Source organism: Pongo abelii, chromosome 14, assembly GCF_028885655.2.
Source record: "Pongo abelii isolate AG06213 chromosome 14, NHGRI_mPonAbe1-v2.0_pri, whole genome shotgun sequence".
Lineage (NCBI taxonomy): Eukaryota > Metazoa > Chordata > Mammalia > Primates > Hominidae > Pongo > Pongo abelii.
Window position 1 is genome coordinate 30,051,380 of NC_071999.2, and position 22,529 is coordinate 30,073,908.

The 22,529-nt window shown below is 36.3% G+C and overlaps 1 protein-coding gene across 1 annotated transcript in view; it reads right to left on the reverse strand.

Annotated features, from left to right (window-relative positions):
• Positions 1-273: 273 nt before the first annotated feature.
• The window catches only part of MTMR6 (myotubularin related protein 6), a gene marked incomplete at its 5' end in the record, with an annotated part of 40,206 nt that continues 17,950 nt past the window's right edge, over positions 274-22,529 (reverse strand). Inside the window, 12 exon segments of the mRNA NM_001133225.1 lie at positions 274-2,534; positions 4,693-4,819; positions 4,897-5,028; positions 6,812-7,012; positions 7,434-7,483; positions 10,246-10,371; positions 10,783-10,892; positions 11,606-11,738; positions 14,702-14,836; positions 18,827-18,955; positions 19,137-19,294; positions 20,883-21,045. Coding sequence (NP_001126697.1) covers positions 6,928-7,012; positions 7,434-7,483; positions 10,246-10,371; positions 10,783-10,892; positions 11,606-11,738; positions 14,702-14,836; positions 18,827-18,955; positions 19,137-19,294; positions 20,883-21,045 — 1,089 coding nt within the window. The 3' untranslated portion in view covers positions 274-2,534; positions 4,693-4,819; positions 4,897-5,028; positions 6,812-6,927.

Below are 22,529 nucleotides of genomic sequence, written 5' to 3' on the forward strand. Positions count from 1 at the left end.
CCATCAGGTTGGCAAGGGCACAACAAAATAGTGATTGTATCATAAGCAAGTGACAGGAACAAAAGGAAAACTTAATGACATTATTACCTACATCTGATGGGCCTTTTTGCCCACTATACCTATTTTAAATATTCTGGAAATTATTTCTGTATGAAACAGGTATTATTTATCAACAAACTTTTGGAAAATAAACTCCTCAAACCTTATGCTGTTATGTTAATGTAATGGGCAAGTCTACTTGCCTAGGTGAGAAGAAAAAAAAACAACTACAACTTGATTCCATTTGTTTTATCCAGAAGAAAAACATTCAAAGTAAAATGTGAACATTTAATTACCTTTAAATAATATATGAAATAATTTACATGCTATACACTTCCAAACACACTGAACATAAATCCAACTTTATAAGACATATACACAGTCTGCTTTTGCCAACATATACCCTGTAGGTCACTTAAGATGTAACTGATTTCTCAGTCCACCTGTGAGCATATAAACACACAAATATATGTCTAAAGTTGAAGATTAAGATAATAAACCAGAGTTGAATACAAGAAGTCAGCCACAGAAGATTTTAAAACCACAATCAGTGACTGGAACACCAAGGCACAAAAACTTCCCTTTGTAGTCACACAGATTAAGTTTCCACTCCCAGTGCTTAAATATGGAAGCAGGATTGGTTAATCACATATTATATTTTATAGTGCATTTCTGTTGCTGTTTAAAAAGGAATATTTTTTAAATTACATAATGTATTACAGAAAAGCATTGGAAAAATAAACAGGATAAGATAAGCTCTCATACAATAAAGCTTTTTTTTTGTCTGAAAAAGATGTTTATATTCAAAACTAATATAATACAGGTGTAACAGAAAGCAGCATGAGAGACACTATGCAAATTGCCTAATACTCGAATTGTACTTCATGCCACCATGTTATTTAAATTTTCAATTTTAAAGCCAGTTGGGTGATATTGCTAATTCCAAGTGATAGTTTTGGGGTTTTTATGTTTTGTTTCTTGTTTTTTGGTAATTTAAAGATATGTACTAGTACACAGAATAAACAGTAAATATAACATGGCAAAATCTTTCCCAGAGTTTAAGTTGCTTTGTTAAACAGTAAATTTGTACTAGAATTTTTCTTTTTTTTCTATATTTAACAAGAAGAAAAATAATGCTCCACATAGAAATCACTTCAAAATTCATGCAACCATGCACAACCTAAACTATCTGTACTTCCCTTTTTTATTTACCCAAAAGTTTTTGAGTAAACTGAAAGTTAGATACTCCAGGAACAGCAACTCATTGAGCAATAAGGCAGTTTAAAAATATACATATACATGTACTATTCATTGTTTCTAAGAACAGTTTTAGAGCTTTAGCTCTTTAAACTTACACAGTTGTGAAAGAAATAAAGCCAACCACAAAATAAGAATCAATGGAATGCAGTAATCCATATATAAAAGACAGTCAAATGTGCTTATACGTATTCAAGAAATCAATATTCTGTCTAAGCTGTAAATAATAAATTATCAAATGTAGCACTAAACAAATTATGATCAGAATAAACCTTCAGTTTCATTAATTTTGAATACAAAAGTGGGGCAGGCTAAATGTGAACAGTGTACTTCTACAAGTGTTTATATAGAAGTATTGTAGCATGCAACCCCAGCAGTAATGAGAGCACAATTCTTTACAAACAAAACAAGGCTGACCAAAAGAAAAACAAAACAAAAAATCTTGTTGTAGGCTGTAAAACTTAAGGGTAAAGAATCCACTGGGAATTTAAGGCTTTCTTAGAAATATTTTTCATGGCACTTTAACATTAAATATCACTAAAAGGCAAAATACGTAAATATTCAGAGTTACAAAGCTACATAATTGAAAGTACATGCCATATCATTTATTAAGAAACTATGTTGTCAAATTTTGTTTTCTTGAAGTTAAATTGTACTTAAGGAAGGTTATTTATGTTTGGCTGAATTAACATAAATCATAAATGTCAATTCACTAGTGTACAGTGCAAATTGTGTTTTGAGTAAATACATCAAATACCACTCATTTCTTACAGAACTGAATGTCATTCCTTGCTGGAAATGAAATTAAAATGACTTATTTCTCTCACAAGGGCAGTTATTATCCTTCCTTCAACTATTAGCCTACTGTTAAACCCTAAAATTGTTATTAGACAAATTCCTTTTGGTTATGCTTACAGACCATCCTCACAATAATCCTTTTCTTGTACTGCAATCATTGCAGAAAAAACTCTATGAGTCTAACAAGTCATTCTTGCCACACCATACTCTAAGCTGACCACAGCAGGTTCTGATTTAGAAAACTCTTCTGCATATTCACTATAACGATTATCTGCCGGGCTGCTGCCCTCTATAGTTCGAAGAGCATCATTTACGGGTAGCAGAGTCTGCTCTTTAAAACACAGGGAAGTTTTGAGGTTAGGTGATTCAGGATGAACTGAATGTAACAATTCCTTGGTGAGGATGCCATCTGTTTGCTTATTTTTGCGTTGTTTAATTTTCTAGAACAAACACAAATTTGAAAAGAAAATTACTAATTGCATAAACCACAATATGTTACATGAAAAAAGAAAACATGCTTTTGCAAAATATGTTCTCTGTATGTATAATGCAAAACTAAATCTCAAAAAATTAGAAACATTTAATGCACATGACACAGTTGAAAATCCTAATTGTGTACAATTTTTTGCTGTGGAAAATTGTTAGTTTTTATATTTATTAAACAAACAATCCAGCAAGACTTGACTTCAGGTGATCACTAGGCTTCCACACTTAAAATGGACATATATTACCTAGAAAGCATAACAAGTAAACATATATAGTAAAATAAATGTGTATGAAACATTCACCCTGAAAACACAACAAACAAACTTGTGTAGCTAAAGGGCTCACTGACTATAAAGAGTTTTTCTTACATGGTTTTCCTACAGTGGTTTGTTAGGTAAAAATAACAGACTTTAAACACAACAGAACTTTATTTTTTTAACAGAAGATTTTTAAAGTGTCCTGTGGCAGAGTATCATGCTCTCCAAATTCTTGGACTGTCCCGATAATCTTGTATTACCTATTATCCTGGACTTGCCTCTCTTGACCATATGCTTCTACAATTTACTCAAGTAGTCATTACCTCCTTATCTAAAAGATGACTAAGGGAGACTCCTGCCTGAGAGGTAGATGAGACAGTCTTACTGTTATAACTGTCTAGGATTTTAAAAATATATATATACTTACTGTTCCTTTTTGCTTATATAGGATGGCAGAAAAAAGATTATAGGAAAGTCTTAGGGTAGAGAGGGATTTGTTAAACAAGAAACACACGGAAAGCATAAAACATTGACCAATTTGACATGAAAATTCAAAATATCTATATATAGCATACCATAAATAAAGTGGAAAAGACAATAGGCTGGACAAAACCATTTGTAATATATATAACTAACAAAGAATTAGTGCCTGGCACATAAACAACTCTTACAAATCAATAAGAAAAAGGCAAATATGCCAACAGAAAAATGAGCAAAGGTTTGAACAGTCCATTCACAGAAAAGGAAAACCAAATGACCAACAAATATGGAAAGTCATTTAACTTCATTTGTAATCATGGAAATCCAAAACTGAAAACAATTTAAATATTCATCCATAGCTGAATGGATAGACTGTGATAATATTCATATAATATAAAGTTATATAGTAGTTACTAATAAAACGATGAATAAAAGCTATATGTATCAACACGGATAAATGTCAAAACAATGTTGAGCAAAATGAAGCACATAAACAGTATGGTAACTTTTATATAGTTTTAAAACATCAGTTTCTTAAGTAGAGTGAAGGGTATATTGGCATATACATCATCTGTTTCCCTTTACAACTCATACAAACATTATAGATTGCCTTTGGTATTTTTTCAATACACAGTAAAAATATTTTAAGTCAAGAAAAACAGTATTACAAATTGTGATACATGGGTGAAGACTGGGTGAGAGTATAGAGGGTCTTCAAATAGATCTATGTTTCATTTCTTTTTTTTGTTTGTTTTTGTTTTGAGATGGAGTCTCGCTCTGTCACCCAGGCTGGAGTGCAGTGGCATGATCTTGGCTCACTGCAACCTCCGCCTCCCAGGTTCAAGCAATTCTCCTGCTTCAGCCTCCCAAGTAGCTGGGATTACAGGCACGCGCCACCATGCCCGGCTACTTTTTTGTTATTTTTTTAGTAGAGATGGGGTTTCACTGTGCTGACCAGGCTGGTCTCAAAGTCTCCTGACCTGGTGATCCACCCGCTTTGGCCTCCCAAAGTGCTGGGATTACAGGCGTGAGCCACCGTGCCCGGCCTATGTTTTATTTCTTAAAACAAGAACAAGAAAGATCTGAGGCATATATAGTAAATGTTAAAATCCCACAAAAGCTAGCTGGTGGGTACACAGATAGTTATTGTGTTTATCTATACATTATGCTATATATTTCCGGTATTTTAATGTATTTTAAAATACAAAGAAAGTGATTCAAACTAACATATTTAATCAAAGTAGGGTTGACCTGATTTTGAAGCAACTGCTTACTTCAGAAGTTTATGTGCTGATTTACACCAACAATACAAATATTAGTCTAATCGTAAACTAATTTCACATTCCAAATATATTAGATACTTCAGAATACTTACAGATTCTAGGTCTTTAATATCTTTCTCTAATTGTTTATTTTGCTCATTCATATTCATAATTATATTAAATACAGACTGCCTAGGATGCAGTGTTCGATCAAATTGGTGGTACATGTTCCTCCAAAACCTTTATGACAAAAAAAAGTTTCAATAAATTGTGTTTGAGAAAATTCAAGTATAAATACTTCAATGATGTCAACTTACTTAAAATTGAAAGATACTGTATTTGGCTCCAAAACTGTAAATCTGTGAGATTTGGAACTGTAGAGAGGATTTAAGTACTTCTTTTGGTCTTCCAAAAGAAATGGCCACAGGGAGTAAGTCTTCTCCTTCAACCTTAATGTAATGAGAAAAACACAGAGATCTTTCCTATAGATGCAAAGTAGTAATGGTAATATTCATTTTTATAAATCAGGCGATGGCTTCCGAAGCAGATTTAAATTTTAGTTTTTTCTTCTATTCTCAGTCTAACCTTGTCTCAGAATTCTGTACTCTCTCTATTCTCCTTTTTCATTCATAATTAGGTAATAAAGTCATGTTTCTTGAACACAACACAGGTATAACATTTTCTCTCACAACCATATATTTTAAGGGATTCCTCTCAACTCACACAATTTCAAAAACTTGGTCTCTGTTCCACCTACTTCAAATCATCACAAACATACACATAGAACAAGACACTAATGCATCTTTCTGTCTGGCCTTCTTCTCTTAACCCCACATCTGGGCTGTAGCGGCGAGTATCACAGGGCAGGAGCACACGTAAGTGTGAGTGGGTACAAAAAGGGAACAGGCAAAATCAGGATGTTATGCAAGAATTTTAAAAGCCAATTATTTTGCAAATCTAAGAGTAGCTGGGCAAAGGTAAGAATGGTTTTAGATTGGACATTTACCAAGTAAACATAATGTAGGTATCCAGGGGGAAAGTGGAAAATCTCCTCATTTTTCCATAACTCCTAAGATGACCCATAGGTGTGTCTTGGAGAAAAACTACTAGGAAATATCTACTTTTATTTCCATCTTTCCATTTTTGAGAATGTTTGGCACTAATTAAGAATAGTTTTTCCTAAAATAGCTCTGTACTCCAGGAAAAGAGTCACCTCTGTGCTTCAAATTATAATAAACTATTTTGAATCACTGTAACATAGAGCTAAAGTCTCAATGTTCTTTGACTGTTCATCTCCACCATTCTCTATTCACTTTTTATTCCCTTTACACATTTTTAGAATTTTCTGCATGCTCTCAGTTCTGCTGTTAACTCTGTTGGGAGTGTGAGCATGTGGCTATCTTCAAATACCACCAGATTTTGCTTCCTTAATACGTCCCTTGGATGTTCAAAAGTCTGTTAAGTGCTCTTTATTGCCTACCGTAAGAGGCGATAAAGAAATCCAAACTCAGAAGCCCAACCTAAAACAATATACATAGGACCTCTAAGACCTACTCCAGAGATCTTCCTTGCAGCAAAATTTAGGCAAAAACCCCTATCCCCAAAGACTGGTCAGGAAATAACATGAATGAGGGTCAAGTAGTGTCTCAGAGCTTTTCTGAGATCCTACTCAAGGACGGACACGCTGCAGCCAACATAGCTAGATTTATTTTCCCCAAAGAACTGTCTGTTTAGAAATGTGGGGAGAGCTATAAAGGCTCCAACCTATCTTAAAACAAACCAACAGTTTAAAATATTTTACACTTTAAAACTAGCGACTGATACATTCTGGGAAATTAAACAGCATAAGGATTTCTCTGTTCTAAAATATATAAATGCAGACTGAAAAGAAGCATGAGGAGACTTTCCAGGGTGTTGACAACATTTCATATTCTGGGTGCTGGTTACATAGGTGTGTGAGTTTGGTAAGATTTACTGAGCTTCACACTTAACGCTCTATGTACTTTTCTCTATGTATGCTACACTTCAAAACACATTTTATAATGTGCTTTTACTATTAGCTGAAAGGTGGGGGAATATTAGAAGGGTACTCAGCTTTAGAAATACAAAAAATAAAATCTTTACAATAAAATTTCAAATTGTCAAGATATTTTATTAAGTTTCAAACATGATTTTTGTTAGACCTCGGCTAAGTAGTGGGAAAAGGAGACTCTTTTAATTGAATCATCTTACTTGAGCTCTTCTCTTTCCTTTTGACAATTTCCAAGGAAGTTTCCAAACTGGCATGAATGAATATGCTCATGGATCTGAAGAAGAAATGCTTCACTGAATTCAAAGGCTTGTGGAAACTGTTCGGTCAAATGCCACACACATTCCAAGAACTGAGTAAACACTGGTGAGACTTCCTTTGGGTCACCATCCAATTGGCCACACCTAACCCCACAGAAAGTACAAGCTTTTAAAAACACCTCTGAAAGAGCCCATTGTTCAGGTATTGTTAATCTTAAACATACAAAAATATTCCTAAAGCACTGTTACATTAGCACAAAAAACTAGAATTTTTATTGAAACCATTTATGAGTTTTTAAACCACAGCTTTAAAGGATCTGTTACCATCTCTAAATAAAATGCAGCCCAAAAGGAAGGTAATAAATAGTCATGAAAATTAACAAGCGTACTAGAATTGAAAGAAATTACAGAAAAAAATTAAATGTCTTCACGTAAAATACAGTAAAAACCATGACACTCTTACCTCCCATCACGCATGTGAGTTCATAAGGAACAGAAACATTTTGGCATTCTAAACTTGGTTTACTAATTATATAAAATATATGACTGTGTAACTGTGACTCACCTCTCTGAAAATTTATGTCCAAAAGAGATCCAATCCTTTTCTATTAAAACCTTAATGAGAAAAAGTAAAATTCACTTTCTGACTACTTTCAATTATTTTGTTTAGGCTGGATTAAATCTTATTAGTTTAAAAACAGTATTTACTGTACACTTTTAACTTATAAACAAAACAGCACAAAAAACCACAGGCAAAAGAATGCCAAAACCTTGATTCGAGGTGGGGTTAAAGAAGAATAAAAATGCATAAAAAGAAATAGGGTAGTTTCGTGACTTAAATTATTTCCGTTGAATTTATTACATTTTAAGTGAAAAGTACATGTTATAAAGCAGTATTACATTTAAGTTTTTGTATGTATGAAGATGATATATCATAGGAAAAAGGCTAGAAAAATGTAAACCAAAACTGCTAACAAAGGATAACTCTAGGTGGTAGACTGAGGTGGATATTTTAAAACTTTTGGCTTACTTGTACATTTTTTATATTATTTATATGCTACTTTTTTGAAGAAAAAAAACTAATGATAAAAAGACCAATTATTTTAATCAAATCATCTTACTTGAGTTCATGTTCAAATCCAAGTGTTAACATCTATCCTCTTGAATGGACTGACTTTATGTTTTCCTTGCCACAGCTTCTCTACTTACCCACTCCACTGTAAAAACAGATTTCTAACTTTTTCAGTCTAATCTAAACACGTATTTGTAGTATTCAGTATACTTTATCACTTCACTATACAGTCACCAAGCACATTCTTTTCATAGTGTCAAAACTGCTGGTTTTAGCTTCTCTGATTTTGTCTCAAGCCTCTGCTTTCCGCAGAAGGCTATACACTGATGTGGCTGAGGATGTAGTCGCTGGAGCTCAGGTACAGGCTCTAATCCCAGCTTCACCACTTTGTGTGACCTTGGCCAAGTGACCTTTTGGCTGGAGCCACAGATTTTATTCTGGTCTCTCTGCCATTCTTCTACACAACCATGTTTAAAGCATAACTCAATATCTTTCTCACTAAATGTATTCTTTGGCTTATCTCAGTGAAGAGCCAGAGAGCAACGCCATCCATCCCGGCACCTAATTCAGAAACTTGGAAATCATCCCAGAGGAAGACTCATCTCTTCTATCCTACATCCAATCCATGATTAACTCTTACTGACTCACTTTCTTTTTTTTTTGAGACAGAGTCTGACTCTGTTGCCCAGGCGCAATCTTGGCTCACTGCAACCTCCGCCTCCTGGGTTCAAGTGATTCTTCTGCCTCAGCCTCCTGAGTAGCTGGGATTATAGGTGCACATCACCATGCCCGGCTAATTTTTGTATTTTTAGCAGAGACAGGGTTTCACCATATTGGCCAGGCTGGTCTCGAACTCCTGACCTCATGATCCACCCGCCTTGGCCTCCCAAAGTGCTGGGATTACAGGCGTGAGCCACTGCGCCCAGCCACTGACTCTACTCTCTAAACATCCCTGGAACCCATCACCTCCCCCTTCACTTGTGTGTTACTATTTTAGTTCGGTAAAATTAAAAACTTTTGTCTCATAAGTTATCATAATAGTGTTTACACTGGCCTCCTAGCCTCCATTCCCACTCCCTTTGGCCTTCAAGATACCAAGCCACCTTTTTAAAAAGCACATCTAATCGAGTTACTGTTTGCTTGTTTAAAACTCTTTAATAGCTCCCATTATCCAAAGAGGGGAAAGCCCCATTCCAGCCTTCTCTTTCTCAGGCCCTGACCCCACTCTATTCCTCTGCCTCCAAGCCCCCTATTCTAATACTCACTCTGAACTCCATCCATCACACATTACCTGCAGTCACCCAAAGAGGTTATGCTTTGGTTTACACTGTTTCTATTGCCTGGGAAGCTCTCACATCATCCCCATTTATTACATGATTTCATTTGGATGTCTAACAAATAATTAAAGCCAAACATGGCAAAGAAAATATTCCTTATCGTACACTCTCAAGGTAAGCTGAGCATTATTTTCTTATTAGCAGCACTCCCGCTTGGCCTATCCCAGAGTCAGTACATTAGCAGCACAAAATAGTGGTGCTGAAAAGGGACTGGTGATTTTAAACCTTCCTTTGCTTTAAGATGGCACTGTATTTAATAATTCTAAACTAATGAAAATTTTCTAACATCTCTTCGTTTAATTTACCATGAGTTAAGATGTAAATTTTGAAAACATAAGTTAATCTGCTCATACGTTTAAAAGCAAGCAAATAAAAATCTGATCATACCTTTAAAAGCAAAGAAACAAAAAAAAGGAACTAGGGCTTTATCTTCACAAAGGAGAAAATCTATTGAACTAGAAATTTTATCTTCAGATATAAAACATGCCTAACATGTTATTACACTTACTAATGCAGGTGTTTCAAATAGAAGGTTTCCTTCAGAATTTAATTTTAAGTACTCTTATTTGTGCATTGTTTTATTACATTATTTACATTTGTTAGATAAAAATGAGGGAGAAAATACTGAATAGTTCCATTGCAACATTTTAGGAAAAAAAATTATTTAAATCCAAAGTTTATTGTCAGTGTTAGCACAAGTGGAAATAAGTCTAATTCAAGGTTTCTCAACCTCGACAGTACTGACATTACAGTCCAGATCAGTCTTTGCTGTGAGGCTGACCCCCCCCCAGCAAAAATTTTGTGCATTATAAAATGTTTAGTTAGCAATATCCCTGGCCACTCCCACGGATGCCAGTCTCATCATTTCCTTTAGTGCAAAATTGTCTCCAACACTGCCAAATGTCTTCTGGAGGGACATAAAATTACTCCTACTTAAGAACCATTGGTCTAACCAAATAAATCCTTACCATGAATCCTTTGATTGTCCTGTAGTAGGAATCCAATAAAAGAGAACCCAGGGAACAAACCTGGGAAGTCCTATCCCAACCATCGGAACAATGTACCAACACACTTGCATTTTCAACTGTTATTGCCTGAAAAGAAAGATCACATACATTCTAGCGTACTTTAAGGTAAACCAGTAAGTTCTACTTGAAAACCATACTAGCAGGTATTGTGTTACAAAGAAGTGCTATGCCTGCAATGATAATGTCACAGCGTAATTTCCAAAATACACAACAAAATACGGAAACAACAAAAACACAAGCAAACAAACAAAAAAACAAAGAAAAAATGCCACTTCAAAGTACTTAGGAGCATCTTTTTAAGTTTCTACATTAAGTGCTACATGATATTTTTAAGGCTGAAAATAAAGTGAAGCCCATTAAAGAGGTAAAAAATAATAAAAGTTATCTGATGAATAGATACCAGCCCCGAACAGAATAAATCTACTCCTTCCCAATCATTATAGGCCCCAAGACCAAATATGAAAGATAAAGTATTACTTTGGCCAAGAAGATTGCAGCGTCCATAACAGCTTTGATATGGCGAAGCCATCCTGAGCTCTCCAAACCGGAGTAGAAATCATTGACAGAAAGCCCTTTAGTGCCATTGACTAAAAGAGATATAAAAATATTTCAGTTAGAATATGGCTAGAGTTTCTGCATTTCTTTTTTCAAGATCTCTCTAGATAAGTGAATTAAGAAAGAAGACAAAATAAATAGGCAAGACTCTATAAATGAAAAGATGCTATTAAAAGCTCAATAACTGATTCTTGGATATATTTTTCTATTATTCCCGTGCTTACAAAAATGCTCCAATCTCTTTAAAAACATTGTAGCACAAGCATCTAACTAAAAATAATCTTATATTTTAATTTTTTAAAGTCTATACTATGACTGGAATATTTAAATGAACATTACTATAAATCAGTATTTATTGTACTGACTACTCAAGAATATCTATCTAATAACAATTTTTTTGCAAAACCATTAGAATTGTACTGTCTAATACAGCAGCCACTAACCAAATACGGCTACTAAACATTTGAAATATGGCTTGTCCAAACTCAGATGTGTAGTAAGTGTAAAATACACGCCTGATTTCTAACAGTTGATGAAAAGAAAAATATCTCATTACTGATTTTTTTATATTGACTACATGTTAAAATAATGTTTATAATATATTAAGTAAGGATATTATTAAAATTAATTTCACTTGTTTCTTTTTACTTTTTAAAATGTGACCACTGGAAAATTCTAAATTACATGTGACTAGCATTGGATTTCTTTTGGACAAGGGTGTCTAAAAAAGTAAGCAATAATATACCTTCCAATAATTTCTGAAGGCTGGACCTCATGACATGAATATTTTCAATTCCAACAAACTGAAATCTAATATTGGAATAGTTGTCTTCATTTTCATAACCTTTTCCAGCTGCTCTGTTGGCCATTGCATTCAGCTAAAATTAAAAGTTTTAGAAATTTAGAGACAAATTACTTTTTTAATTTACCAAAATGTCATGAAAATATTAAATAAGCAGTATTTTAGCTAGGAGGCAGTTTAAAGGAACTCATCAAAACTGAATAAGCTACCATTCATCTTTTAGTAAGTAAAAATGCCACATTATTAAATAGTAATGAAGGAGATAATAAAGTAATACGATTGCTATGTAATGGAAAGGTCAAAGTTCCCATAAGTTCATGAAACCAATTCATTTATGTTTTTAGTCAGTTTTCGTATGTTTGTAATATTTTAAAATTAAAAAGAAAGAAATGTCTCCTATCTAATTTCTAAATGATTCAGTTGAGCAGAGCTGGCTGGGGGACTTTTCTTTTACAGAATGAACCTATGAGTTTACTTCAGAACAAGCCTAGAGCATTGATAATTCTGAGAGCCACAGGGGCTTGAAAATCAGATCTGAAATATGCTTCAGATTACTTGAGGGAGATTATATGAGAGATTATTGGAGGCCCATACACCATATAATATGGCATATAATCGGCTATCCTGATACATCTCTGAGAATTAGGCCAAAAATAAACTGGTCTCCAGGAAAAAACAGATTGCTCATACGCCCATGGTCTTTAGCTATTAGATCAAAATGTTGTCAGCGGTCCCTTAGAATTTATTATGCTTAATTCTTCCAGGCTAGGATTTCATATAGTATGTTAACATAATTTATTAAAAATTCTTATGAACGTGGATAAAACAAAGCCTAAATTAGAAGAAAAGGAGCTCTTCATTTTGTGGATTGGACCTCAGTTTGGTAACAAGTACAGTTAAATTGTATCCTACTGACTCACTAGTTATTTGGTACCTAAAGTAAAATCTACAGTTAGATGTTAAAAAATGCTTCCACATTACTACTTGAGTTACATTTAACTAGTAAAACAATCAAAGAATGATATATTTTCTGCGAAGAAGATAATTATACAAATAAGAGCTATGAGGTCCTGAAAAACAAATCACTGTATCAGACCTCATTTTCAAAAAGTCTCATATTACAATCGCCTTTTATATCTAATATTATCGAAAAAGTGTTCCAGAATTTTTCTTATGAGGTATCACCAACACTCTCAACTCCTAATAAAGTCTTTTATTTTTAATAAAAGATTATCAAGTTATCAATTTCTATTTTTAAATAATTATTAATTTTTTGTTGTTGTTGTTGTTGCCCAGTCTGGAGTGCAATGGCACAATCTCAGCTCACAGTAACCTCTGCCTCCTGGGTTCAAGCAATTCTCCTGCCTCAGCCTCCCAAGTAACTGGGATTACAGGCACCTGCCATCGCACCCAGCTAATTTTTTGTATTTTTAGTAGAGACGGGGTTTTGCCATGTTGGCCAGGCTGGTCTCGAACTCCTGACCTCAGGTGATCCACCCACCTTAGCCTTCCAAAGTGCTGGGATTACAGGTGTGAGCCACCATGTCCAGCCAGATAATTTTTTTTTTTTTTTTTGAGATGGAGTTTCGCTCTTGTTGCCCAGGCTGGAGTGCCATGGCGTGATCTTGGCTCACCACAACCTCTGCCTCCCAGGTTCAAGTGATTCTCCTGCCTCAGCCTCCCGAGTAGCTGGGATTACAGGCATTCGCCACCATGCCCGGCTAATTATGTATTTTTAGTACAGACAGAGTTTCTCCACATTGGTCAGGCTGGTCTCAAACTCCTGACCTCAGGTGATCTACCCGATGCGGCCTCCCAAAGTGCAATTTACTCAAATTAATCTCTTCTTCTGTTTTCTAAATTATCTTTTGTGAAATTGCATAATGATGAGAATCACTTCTAAAATAGTGACCATTCCTTTCACAAAGCTGCCTAAAAACCACTTGCGTTCTATATTGCTCACTCGCTTTTTCTCATTGCTTTCTCTTATTTTCTCATCATTCCGGATTTTTGAAGAAATCCTCACTATAATTCTGCCAATGTCCTTTTGTGTAGCCCACCAGCTCTGCATGCGACACTATAACAAAAATTAAAAGTAACGTTAGCTATTACCACTGAGGATTTTAATTATTTTAGTTTCAGGATCCTATATGAATTGGTTAACTATGTTAATAAAAAGAAGAAGGGACTCTGACATTTGTCCCAATGATAAAAATTTGGCCCCACAGCACACAAGATGCCCAAGAGAACCCAAATTCCTGTTCACTATTTAAAATTCTCTAGTTCATTGTTTCCTAAGTTAACTGTTTTCCTTATTTTCTTGAAAATTTCAAGCTAAAATCCATTATTTTAGCATAAAAATGTTTTGCCAATTGAAAATTCTGAAAAAAATAATAAGAAGAATTTAGGCTGGGCGCAGTGGCTCATGCCTGTAATCCCAACACTTTGGGAGGCCGACTGAGGTGGGCGGATCACTTGAGGCCTGGAGTTCGAGACCAGCCTGGTCAACATGGTGAAACCCCATCTCTACTAAAAATACAAAAAATTAGCCAGGCATGGTGGTACGTGCCTGTAATACCAGCTACTCAGGAGGCTGAAGCAGGAGAACTGCTTGAACTGGGGAGGCAGAGGTTGCAGTAAGCCAAGATCACACCACTGCACTCCAGGGTGACAGAGTGCAACTCTGTCTTTTTAAAAAAAAAAAAGAATAGTAACAATTTATTTTTCATAACACACATTTTATTATTTCTTCACAATAACATAAGACTTATATACTAGCAAGAGTTCTCAATATACAATTCAGCTTTCCTGAATTTATATATATCAGAAGAGACAAGAAATCACCATGAGTTACTCAGAAATTGGTTTTCTAAATTGGTATCCTTTAAATAAAGGATTGATTTCCTTAGTATCATTAGCCTTAGTTAATTTAAAACTAGGATTCAGATATTTTAAATATGGGCAAGTTTATTAACTCTCATTAAGTAAAGTAATAAAAATAATTAAACTAGCAGACTGTACTGTATTTAAAATACATACTTTTGGCCTGGTATCCATGACATACATATAGCGATTGACTGGATTGGCTTTACTAATGGCTTGAAGCAAATGTTCATCCTCCAGGCACCTGGCACTGAATCCAGAGAGTGGTTGACTACATCGACAAATGGCAGCCTATTTTTTAAAGGACAGAAAAGAGATTATGCAAAGATCCCTAAAATGTGTCTTTAAAAATGCTTACAAGAAAAGAAGCCAAAAGTGTTAAAATCAAATATGACAATTAGAAGGCATTAACTTTAAGATCCTCTTTGAATTAAATACTATTTCAATATTTTGACATTCCCTAAGTTTTCCCAATATTCTCTTCTCATAAGAAAACTAAATACCTCCTTATCTAGTTTGATGAAAAAACCTGGGTCCTAAGAAATAACACCCAGTCAAGTCTCTGTTAAGTAACCTACTGTTAAGATATCTTCATTCTGCGTTCCATTTAGATTACAGGATACTTCCAACTGAAGTTCAAGTAAAAGATTAGTCAATAAAAATAGAAAAAGAATTTTTAAGTAGCAACATTGGAACTTTTACTTTCTAAAGGCTTTAAGATCTCTAATTAGAAATCAGCAATCTTAATATAAAATGAGAAAAATGACCTTCAATTCATATTTGAGTTAAAATACAGTCAATCGAATAGAGCAAGAATTATCTATAATAGTGAATGGTTGGATTCATTATTTACTGTTTTTTGTTTGGTTGGTTGGTTTTTGAGACAAGGTCTTGCTCTGTCACCCAGACTGGAATGCAGTGGCGTGATCACAGCTCATTGCAGCCTTGACCTCCTGGGCTCAAGCAATCCTTCCAACTCAGCCTCCAGAGTAGCTGGGACTACAGGAACACACCACCACGCTTGACTAATTTTCGTATTTTTTGTTAAGATGGGTTTTTGCCATGTTGCCCAGGCTGGTTGTCAACTCCTGGGCTCAAGCGATCTGCCCACCTCAGCCTCCCAGCATGCTGGGATTATAGGCATAAGCCATCATGCCCAGCCTACTATTGTCTAAAGTCCTAAAAAAAGATTTAAAAGATTTAGATCCATATACTTTTTCTCCAATGGAAAACAAAAATTCATGCAAATTCACACAATTGCATATTTTAAACTCACAAAACCATGAAAATATGATAAAACAGTAGAAAATGAACATTGCCTTAAATTCTTTTCAGACCTACTTTCTGATTTGTTAAGTTGTTCACTGAATAACTATTTTCAGCCCAACTTTCCAATAAACAATGTTTACACATATGGCTGTGTCAAGAGAGGCCATAACCATTTAACCTTTCCGTGATTTAGTTGTGAAAAGCAGATTAGAAACTTCTGTCTAAACCCTTACCCCTTTGCCTCTGCTCCTTCCCAAAATCCAAGTCAGGTTCTAATAAAGAAAGTTAAAATGTATAAAACCACAGGAACAAAGAGAATGGGAAAAAAGACATAGAGATGTCAATAAAATTTGGGGAAATGATAGCTGACTAGCAAGTGATAACCAATTTTACAGGACAAAGAAAGCTGCTAACTCCCTTAAGTCAATAAGAAGCAAGGTATTTTGTGCAGCAAAATCTCAAAAGGCTCAAAACCTCTGAAGGCTTGAGCAGGTATATAACTGAAAAAAAGGAGAACTGGTTGAATGCCTGTATGAGAACTAGCTAAGACCACCAGATTCTCCCTTACCTTGAAGACAAAGTTTATCCCATGATAAGGATGAACCTGAAGACTCTATAGACAATAGACACAGCTGTGGGCAGGGGTGAAGCCCTATACTCACAAAAACTAGGAGCATTAAGTAAAGTCTACATAACAAAATGTGAGATCCTGCCATCACTCTTCTCACCCTTGGATCATGGCCAGACTTACTATACACATTGGGACCAAAATTAGAGGTTTCTTCTTTAAGGAAACCAACTTATACAACAGAAAGAATCCCAAAGCCAGGCACGGTGGCTCACACCTGCAATCCCAGCACTTTGGGAGGCCGAGGCCGGTGGATCACCTGAGGTCAGGAGTTCGAGACCATCCTGGCCAAATGGTGAAACCCAATCTCTACTAAAAATATAAAAATTAGCCAGGCTTGGTGGCACATGCCTGTAATCCCAGCTACTCGGGAGTCTGAGGCAGGAGAATCACTGGAACCCAGGAGGCGGAGGTTGCAGTGAGCCGAGATTGTGCCACTGCACTCCAGCCTGGGAGCAAAGCGAGACCTTGTCTCAAAAAAGAAAAAAGAAAACAAAGAAAGAATCCCAAGATATAAACCATTCCTGCATACAAACTTCAAAACAGCTTGAATATGAGAACTCAGCCAAGAAACAGGTATTTGAAAGACATGAAAGACAAAAACACTAAATAAACAGAAAAAAACGGAACTCTGAGCAAAACAATAACTAATGTGGAAAGCATGAGAATTATTTTTTTAAATCTTTAACATCCTCAAAGAACTAAAACATCACATCCAAGAATAGAAAACTATCTTAAAAAATTTCAGAAAATAGGAAAAGCTCTCAGATATTAAAAACACCATAGCAAAAAAAGGATCTAAGACACAAACTGGAGATGAGGTTGAGGAAATCTTCCAGAAAATACAAAAAAAATGAAAAATAAAGGAGAAAGTTTTTTAAAAAAAGTAGAAGTTTATTCTATAAAGCCCAATTGTCAACTAATAAAAAGGACAAAGAAAATTAATAGAACAGAGAAAATTATCAAAGAAATAGAGAAGCAAATTCCCAAAATTGAGACCTGAGTTTCTGGATGAGATTTAAAAAGACATTATTGTGAAATTTCAGAACAGGCAGGGCGCGGTGGCTCATGCCTGTAATCTTAGCACTTTGGGAGGCCGAGGCAGGTGGATCACTTGACATTAGGAGTTCAAGACCAGACTGGCCAACATGGTAAAACCCTGTCTCTACTAGAAATACAAAAATTGGCTGGGCATGGTGGCAGGTGCCTGTAGTCCCAGCTACTCGGGAAGCTGAGGCAGGAGAATCGCTTGAACCCGGGAGGTGGAGGTTGCAGTGAGCCGAGATCACGCCATTGAACTCCAGCCTGGGCAACGAGCAAAACTCCATCTCAAAAAAAAAAAAAAAGAAATTTCAGAACATTGGGGAAAAAGAAGATTCTGAAAGTTCTCAGAGAAAACAAAATCAGGTCCCAAAGGACTGGGAGTCAGAAATGGCATAGAATTCCTCAACTTACTTGCTGTGAGACAAGGAAGTAATTTACCCTCTTTGAACATCAGTTTCCCCACTTGAAAGTTACAGGTAATTAGTAAAGCCTACCTTACGAAGTTACGAAGACATACATGTAAACCATTTAAATACAGTACCTCTTGGCCTTCTATTAGTAGGCTACAAATGTAAGTTTTACTAATATAAGCAACCCTTATTATAGCATCTCACTATAAAGATGCCTCCTCCAATGTTTCATGTTGCAAAATCCTTTTGATTTGAGCTTACTATTAAAATGGGACCCTGAAATGCCCTTGGTTCTCTCCCTTGTCTCAGCAGTTGTCTTATCAAAACTATCTGGTTTTCCCAAGCACAAGCAGAATCAAAAGAGAACCACAGGAAAGAAAGAGGATCCTATCTGTTAACTAATTCTATTATTTTCAAGTGACTGCTGGAAGGAAGGGAGGGTCAAGAAAAGATGACAAGAAGTATGAAAATTTCTGTATTTGAGTAGTTTTAAATTTGCAAAAATGTAATTAAAAAGCCAGTGCTTCTCTATTAGCAATCTTTTAATGTAAAAAATAGTGTTCTTGATCCAGGCACAGTGGCTCACACCTGTAATCCCAGTATTTTGGGAGGCTAAGGCAGGCGGATCACTTGAGGTCAGGAGTTCAAGACCAGCCTGGTCAACGTGGCAAAACCTCATCTCTACTAAAATTAGCCAGGCATGGTGGCATGCACCTGCAGTCCAAGGTGCTCGGGAGGCTGAGGCACAAGAATTGCTTGAACCGAGAGGTGGAGGTTGCAGTGAGCCAAGATGGTGCCACTGCACTCCAGCTTCGGCAACAGAGCGAGACCCTATCTCAAAAAAAAAACAAAACAAAAGTGTTATTTTAGATACTTAAACATGAAGATGAGTTATACTTTATTTCTAAAATCCAAAGAAAAGCATCCTACCTCCTTATCTTGATGATAGTAGGAAAGAACTGGGAATCTTCCCTTGCTCCGGAACTTGGAACTACCAACAATTATTGGTTTGCTTGCTATCCGGGGAACATAAAGTTCTCTGGGGTAAGTTTCACAAATCTGTAAATATCAAACAAAACATAACCATTGTACTCTTGGTTCAAAACCACTTTAAAAACCTTTAAACCTTATTAAATGCAAGAACAGCACATTTCAATACACAGACAACTTGCTATGCTGACACTCTCTAACCCTCTGGTACTAACATTTTCTGAATTTCTCCAAAACGTTGTTAAGGTACCTTGTAGTCTCGGTTGGCATCAGACAACTGCCAGTGTGAATTTGGCACTCCCATCCTCTTATATTCCTCAGCGAGATCAATAAGCTGCCAGCCTTGTAATCGTTCTGAATCATTTTGTTTGGGATTATAAGAAAATGCATAGAGATCTTCATATTTTGCTATAGAATACAAAATTTTAAATGTTAAGTGCAATTTATAAGACTTATACACTACAAACAAATGTAATTTTTCAGTTTTCTTCCTTCATTTTTCTCTTTACAATCTTCAAAGAGATGGCTAATACCTGAATACATTTGATGTTCAGTATGCAAATGATTATACCTAAAAAGCACACATATCAATCTGAGATTGGATTTGTCATCAACAAAAGTAAAGCTAATAAATACAGTTATTTATTAGCTAAATAACTAATAAATAACTAATAAATACAGATTTATTAGCTAAATAACAGTTATTTATTAACAAAAGCAAAGCTAATAAATACAGTTAGACTTACATGTTAAATCCTCTATTGCAATATTTTTCTTAAAAGTAAAATTATAAAGACACTAATAGACATTTCCTACTAATTACTTTCCCAAATGAGATGTAAAATAGACTAATATTATAATGAGAAGCTAGAGATAGATACAGAACATGAAACTGCATTATACATCCCTATAGGACACTGTTGACTAAAAATGGCAACTGTTGCACAGAGCTCTTGGGGTGCTTCAGAATCATCTTTACTATAAACTCTGGCTTAATTTGAGACAACAGGATGTTACAGGCTGATGTGCTCAGAGAGAAGAATGAACAAACACCTGCTCTGAGACCACTCTTGCAGGCAGCAATCCAGATTGCTCAACCAAAATCCAGTCCGACATATAATTCAAGTCATGTTTGGGGAAGGAAGTCACCAGATCCACAGGGCATAAGTAGTGATAAGATTCTTCTTTAGTGGCTCATGCCTGCAATTCCAACACTTTGGGAGGCCGAGGAGGGTGGATCACAAGGTCAGGAGTTCAAGACCAGCCTGGCCAAGATGGTGAAACCCCGTCTCTACTAAAAATACAAAAATTAGCCGGGCATCGTGGTGGCTGCCTGTAATCCCAGCTACTCAGGAAGCTGAGGCAAGGAACTGCTTGAACCTGGGAGGCGGAGGTTGCAGTGAGCCGAGATTGTGCCACTGCACTCCAGTCTGGGCGAGAGAGTAAGATTCTGTCTCAAAAACAAAAAACAAAAAACAAAAAAAAGGTTCTTCTTTAGGACTGATATCCTTATCAACCTTACTTCTACTAAAACAGAATTCATCCTCTCTTGTTTCTCTGCTCATCTTCTGTATCTCCCACTCAAATCTATTAAATATTTTAGTCCCACTGCCACCAAAGGACCTTGACCTTCCTTTTCATTCCGTAATATCAACTTCCAAGTCATTCTCTTTGATTGTGAAATACCCACTTAAAAAATACGTTGTGCTACTTGCCATCAATAGACTTAAAAGATTAATATAAACCTGTGGTTTTGTAAGTCTCTACTATAAATGCTTTACTTTTTCCTTACCATTACCCCTTCTGATTACACCATTCTTATATCAGATCAATAGTTTCTAATTACTTTCAGGCCAATATGGGGGAAATAGAGTACACAAGAACCTGACTGTCAGAGTAAAAAAGGATAAAATAACAATAATAAAACATTAAATAAAGTATCTTAGATAACCCATCTCAAATTGAGCATGTAAGCTTTGGTCTCTAAGAACAATACCTTGTTTTGACAGTTGTAGCAAAGAGTTGTAAATATCATGGCAATCTCTTTCTCTGGGAACAATGAAATGCACAGTTCTGAAGTTCTTGCACTGAATCACAAGGGGGCATCCAGAAGTAGTCAAAGCAAGTTTCTCTACTGAGGCAATATGGTGGTGTAATATCTACAGCATGAAAAAACATCCAGGTCATCAACATGGAAAGCACTAAATATTCTCTTCTAGAATGCATAAGTTTAAGAATGTCTTCCTCAAAAAAAGTTGCAAATGTTACATACTCACTCAAACTTCACGTTTTTAAAATGACTGAATGCCCAAGTCATGGTGTCACTCTGATCCCTCCTCCATCACTCCACATACTCAAGACATTATCAGACCCTGGGAACTGCATCTCCTACATGTTTCTGTAACCTATCCACTCCTCTCTATCTCTACTGTCACATCCCTAGTTGTAATGTCCCCACTGTTTCTCACCTGAACTACTATAAACAAACAGCCTCCTAAATGCTCTCTCCATACCTACCCTTGACCCTCTGATCCATTTTCTACAACACAGTAGTGAACACTGAAAAGCAGACTAAAAAAAGAAGGGAATCTAGTCATTTCAAATCCCTCTCCCGATCACTGACTATGTTCTAGTGACAACAGCCTTCTTTTGGCTCCTCAAATGCACCAAGCTCCTTTACACATGGTCAGATGCTCCCACTAACTGGAATATTGTAACACTACCTCTTCATCTAAGAACTTCTAGACACATTTCTGGTCTTTGCTCAAAACTCATAATATCACCAAAAGTGTAGCCTGACATGCCCCACAACCCTTCCCAAGTAAGTTACGCCCCCTCCCTTTTCTTACTGCAGATCAAGCTATACTTTTCCTTCATAGTGATGGCCACTGTGAGGATGCCAGCTGCAGTGGGGGAGGTGAAGCCAGGGTTGCACGCTCTGCAGAGCAGGCAAGACCTGGGAACAGGTGATCCCAGTGGAAGCCCCATACCCTACCGAGTTGGCAGGGCAGGAGCCACACTCCCGGGCACAGCTGCAGCCGCCCAGCCATGGCTGTGGACCCAGGCATCCCTGTGCTCTTGGGGGCCTAGGAAACCCCCTCCCCCTGCAGGTTCAGAAGTGCCTGCTCCCACTCCCTGGCCTCTCCCAACTCCCATTGCCCATTCTGTGGTAGAGCAAAGTTGTGGACATGTCCCAGTAGCCGAGCCCAGGTACTGTCGTGATCTAGCTGGGTGTGCATGTGCTTGGGGCGGTACTGACACACCAGCCCCTAGCTCCCTTGGCCCCTCTGGAAACTGCTTCTGAGGCTGAAACTTTGGGTGCCCATGAGCACAGGAGGGAGGCTGAGGACCTTGGGGGTGGCATGGTGCAGAGTTGATCAACATTACATCTCCAGCACCTAACACAGTACCTGGAACATTATAATTGCCCTCCTCAAATCAAAAAGCTTGCAAATGTTATATATCACACACTTCAACTTTAATTTTTTAAATGTGAATGCCCAAGCCAGAAATATGGATGTCATCCCTGATACCTCCTTTATCACAATAAGAGTTTACTAAATGAATGAATAAAAAGTCCTACTATAAACTCAATACTTGATGGTATTTTAAACATATGCTTATCATTCTCGCCCACTACCAA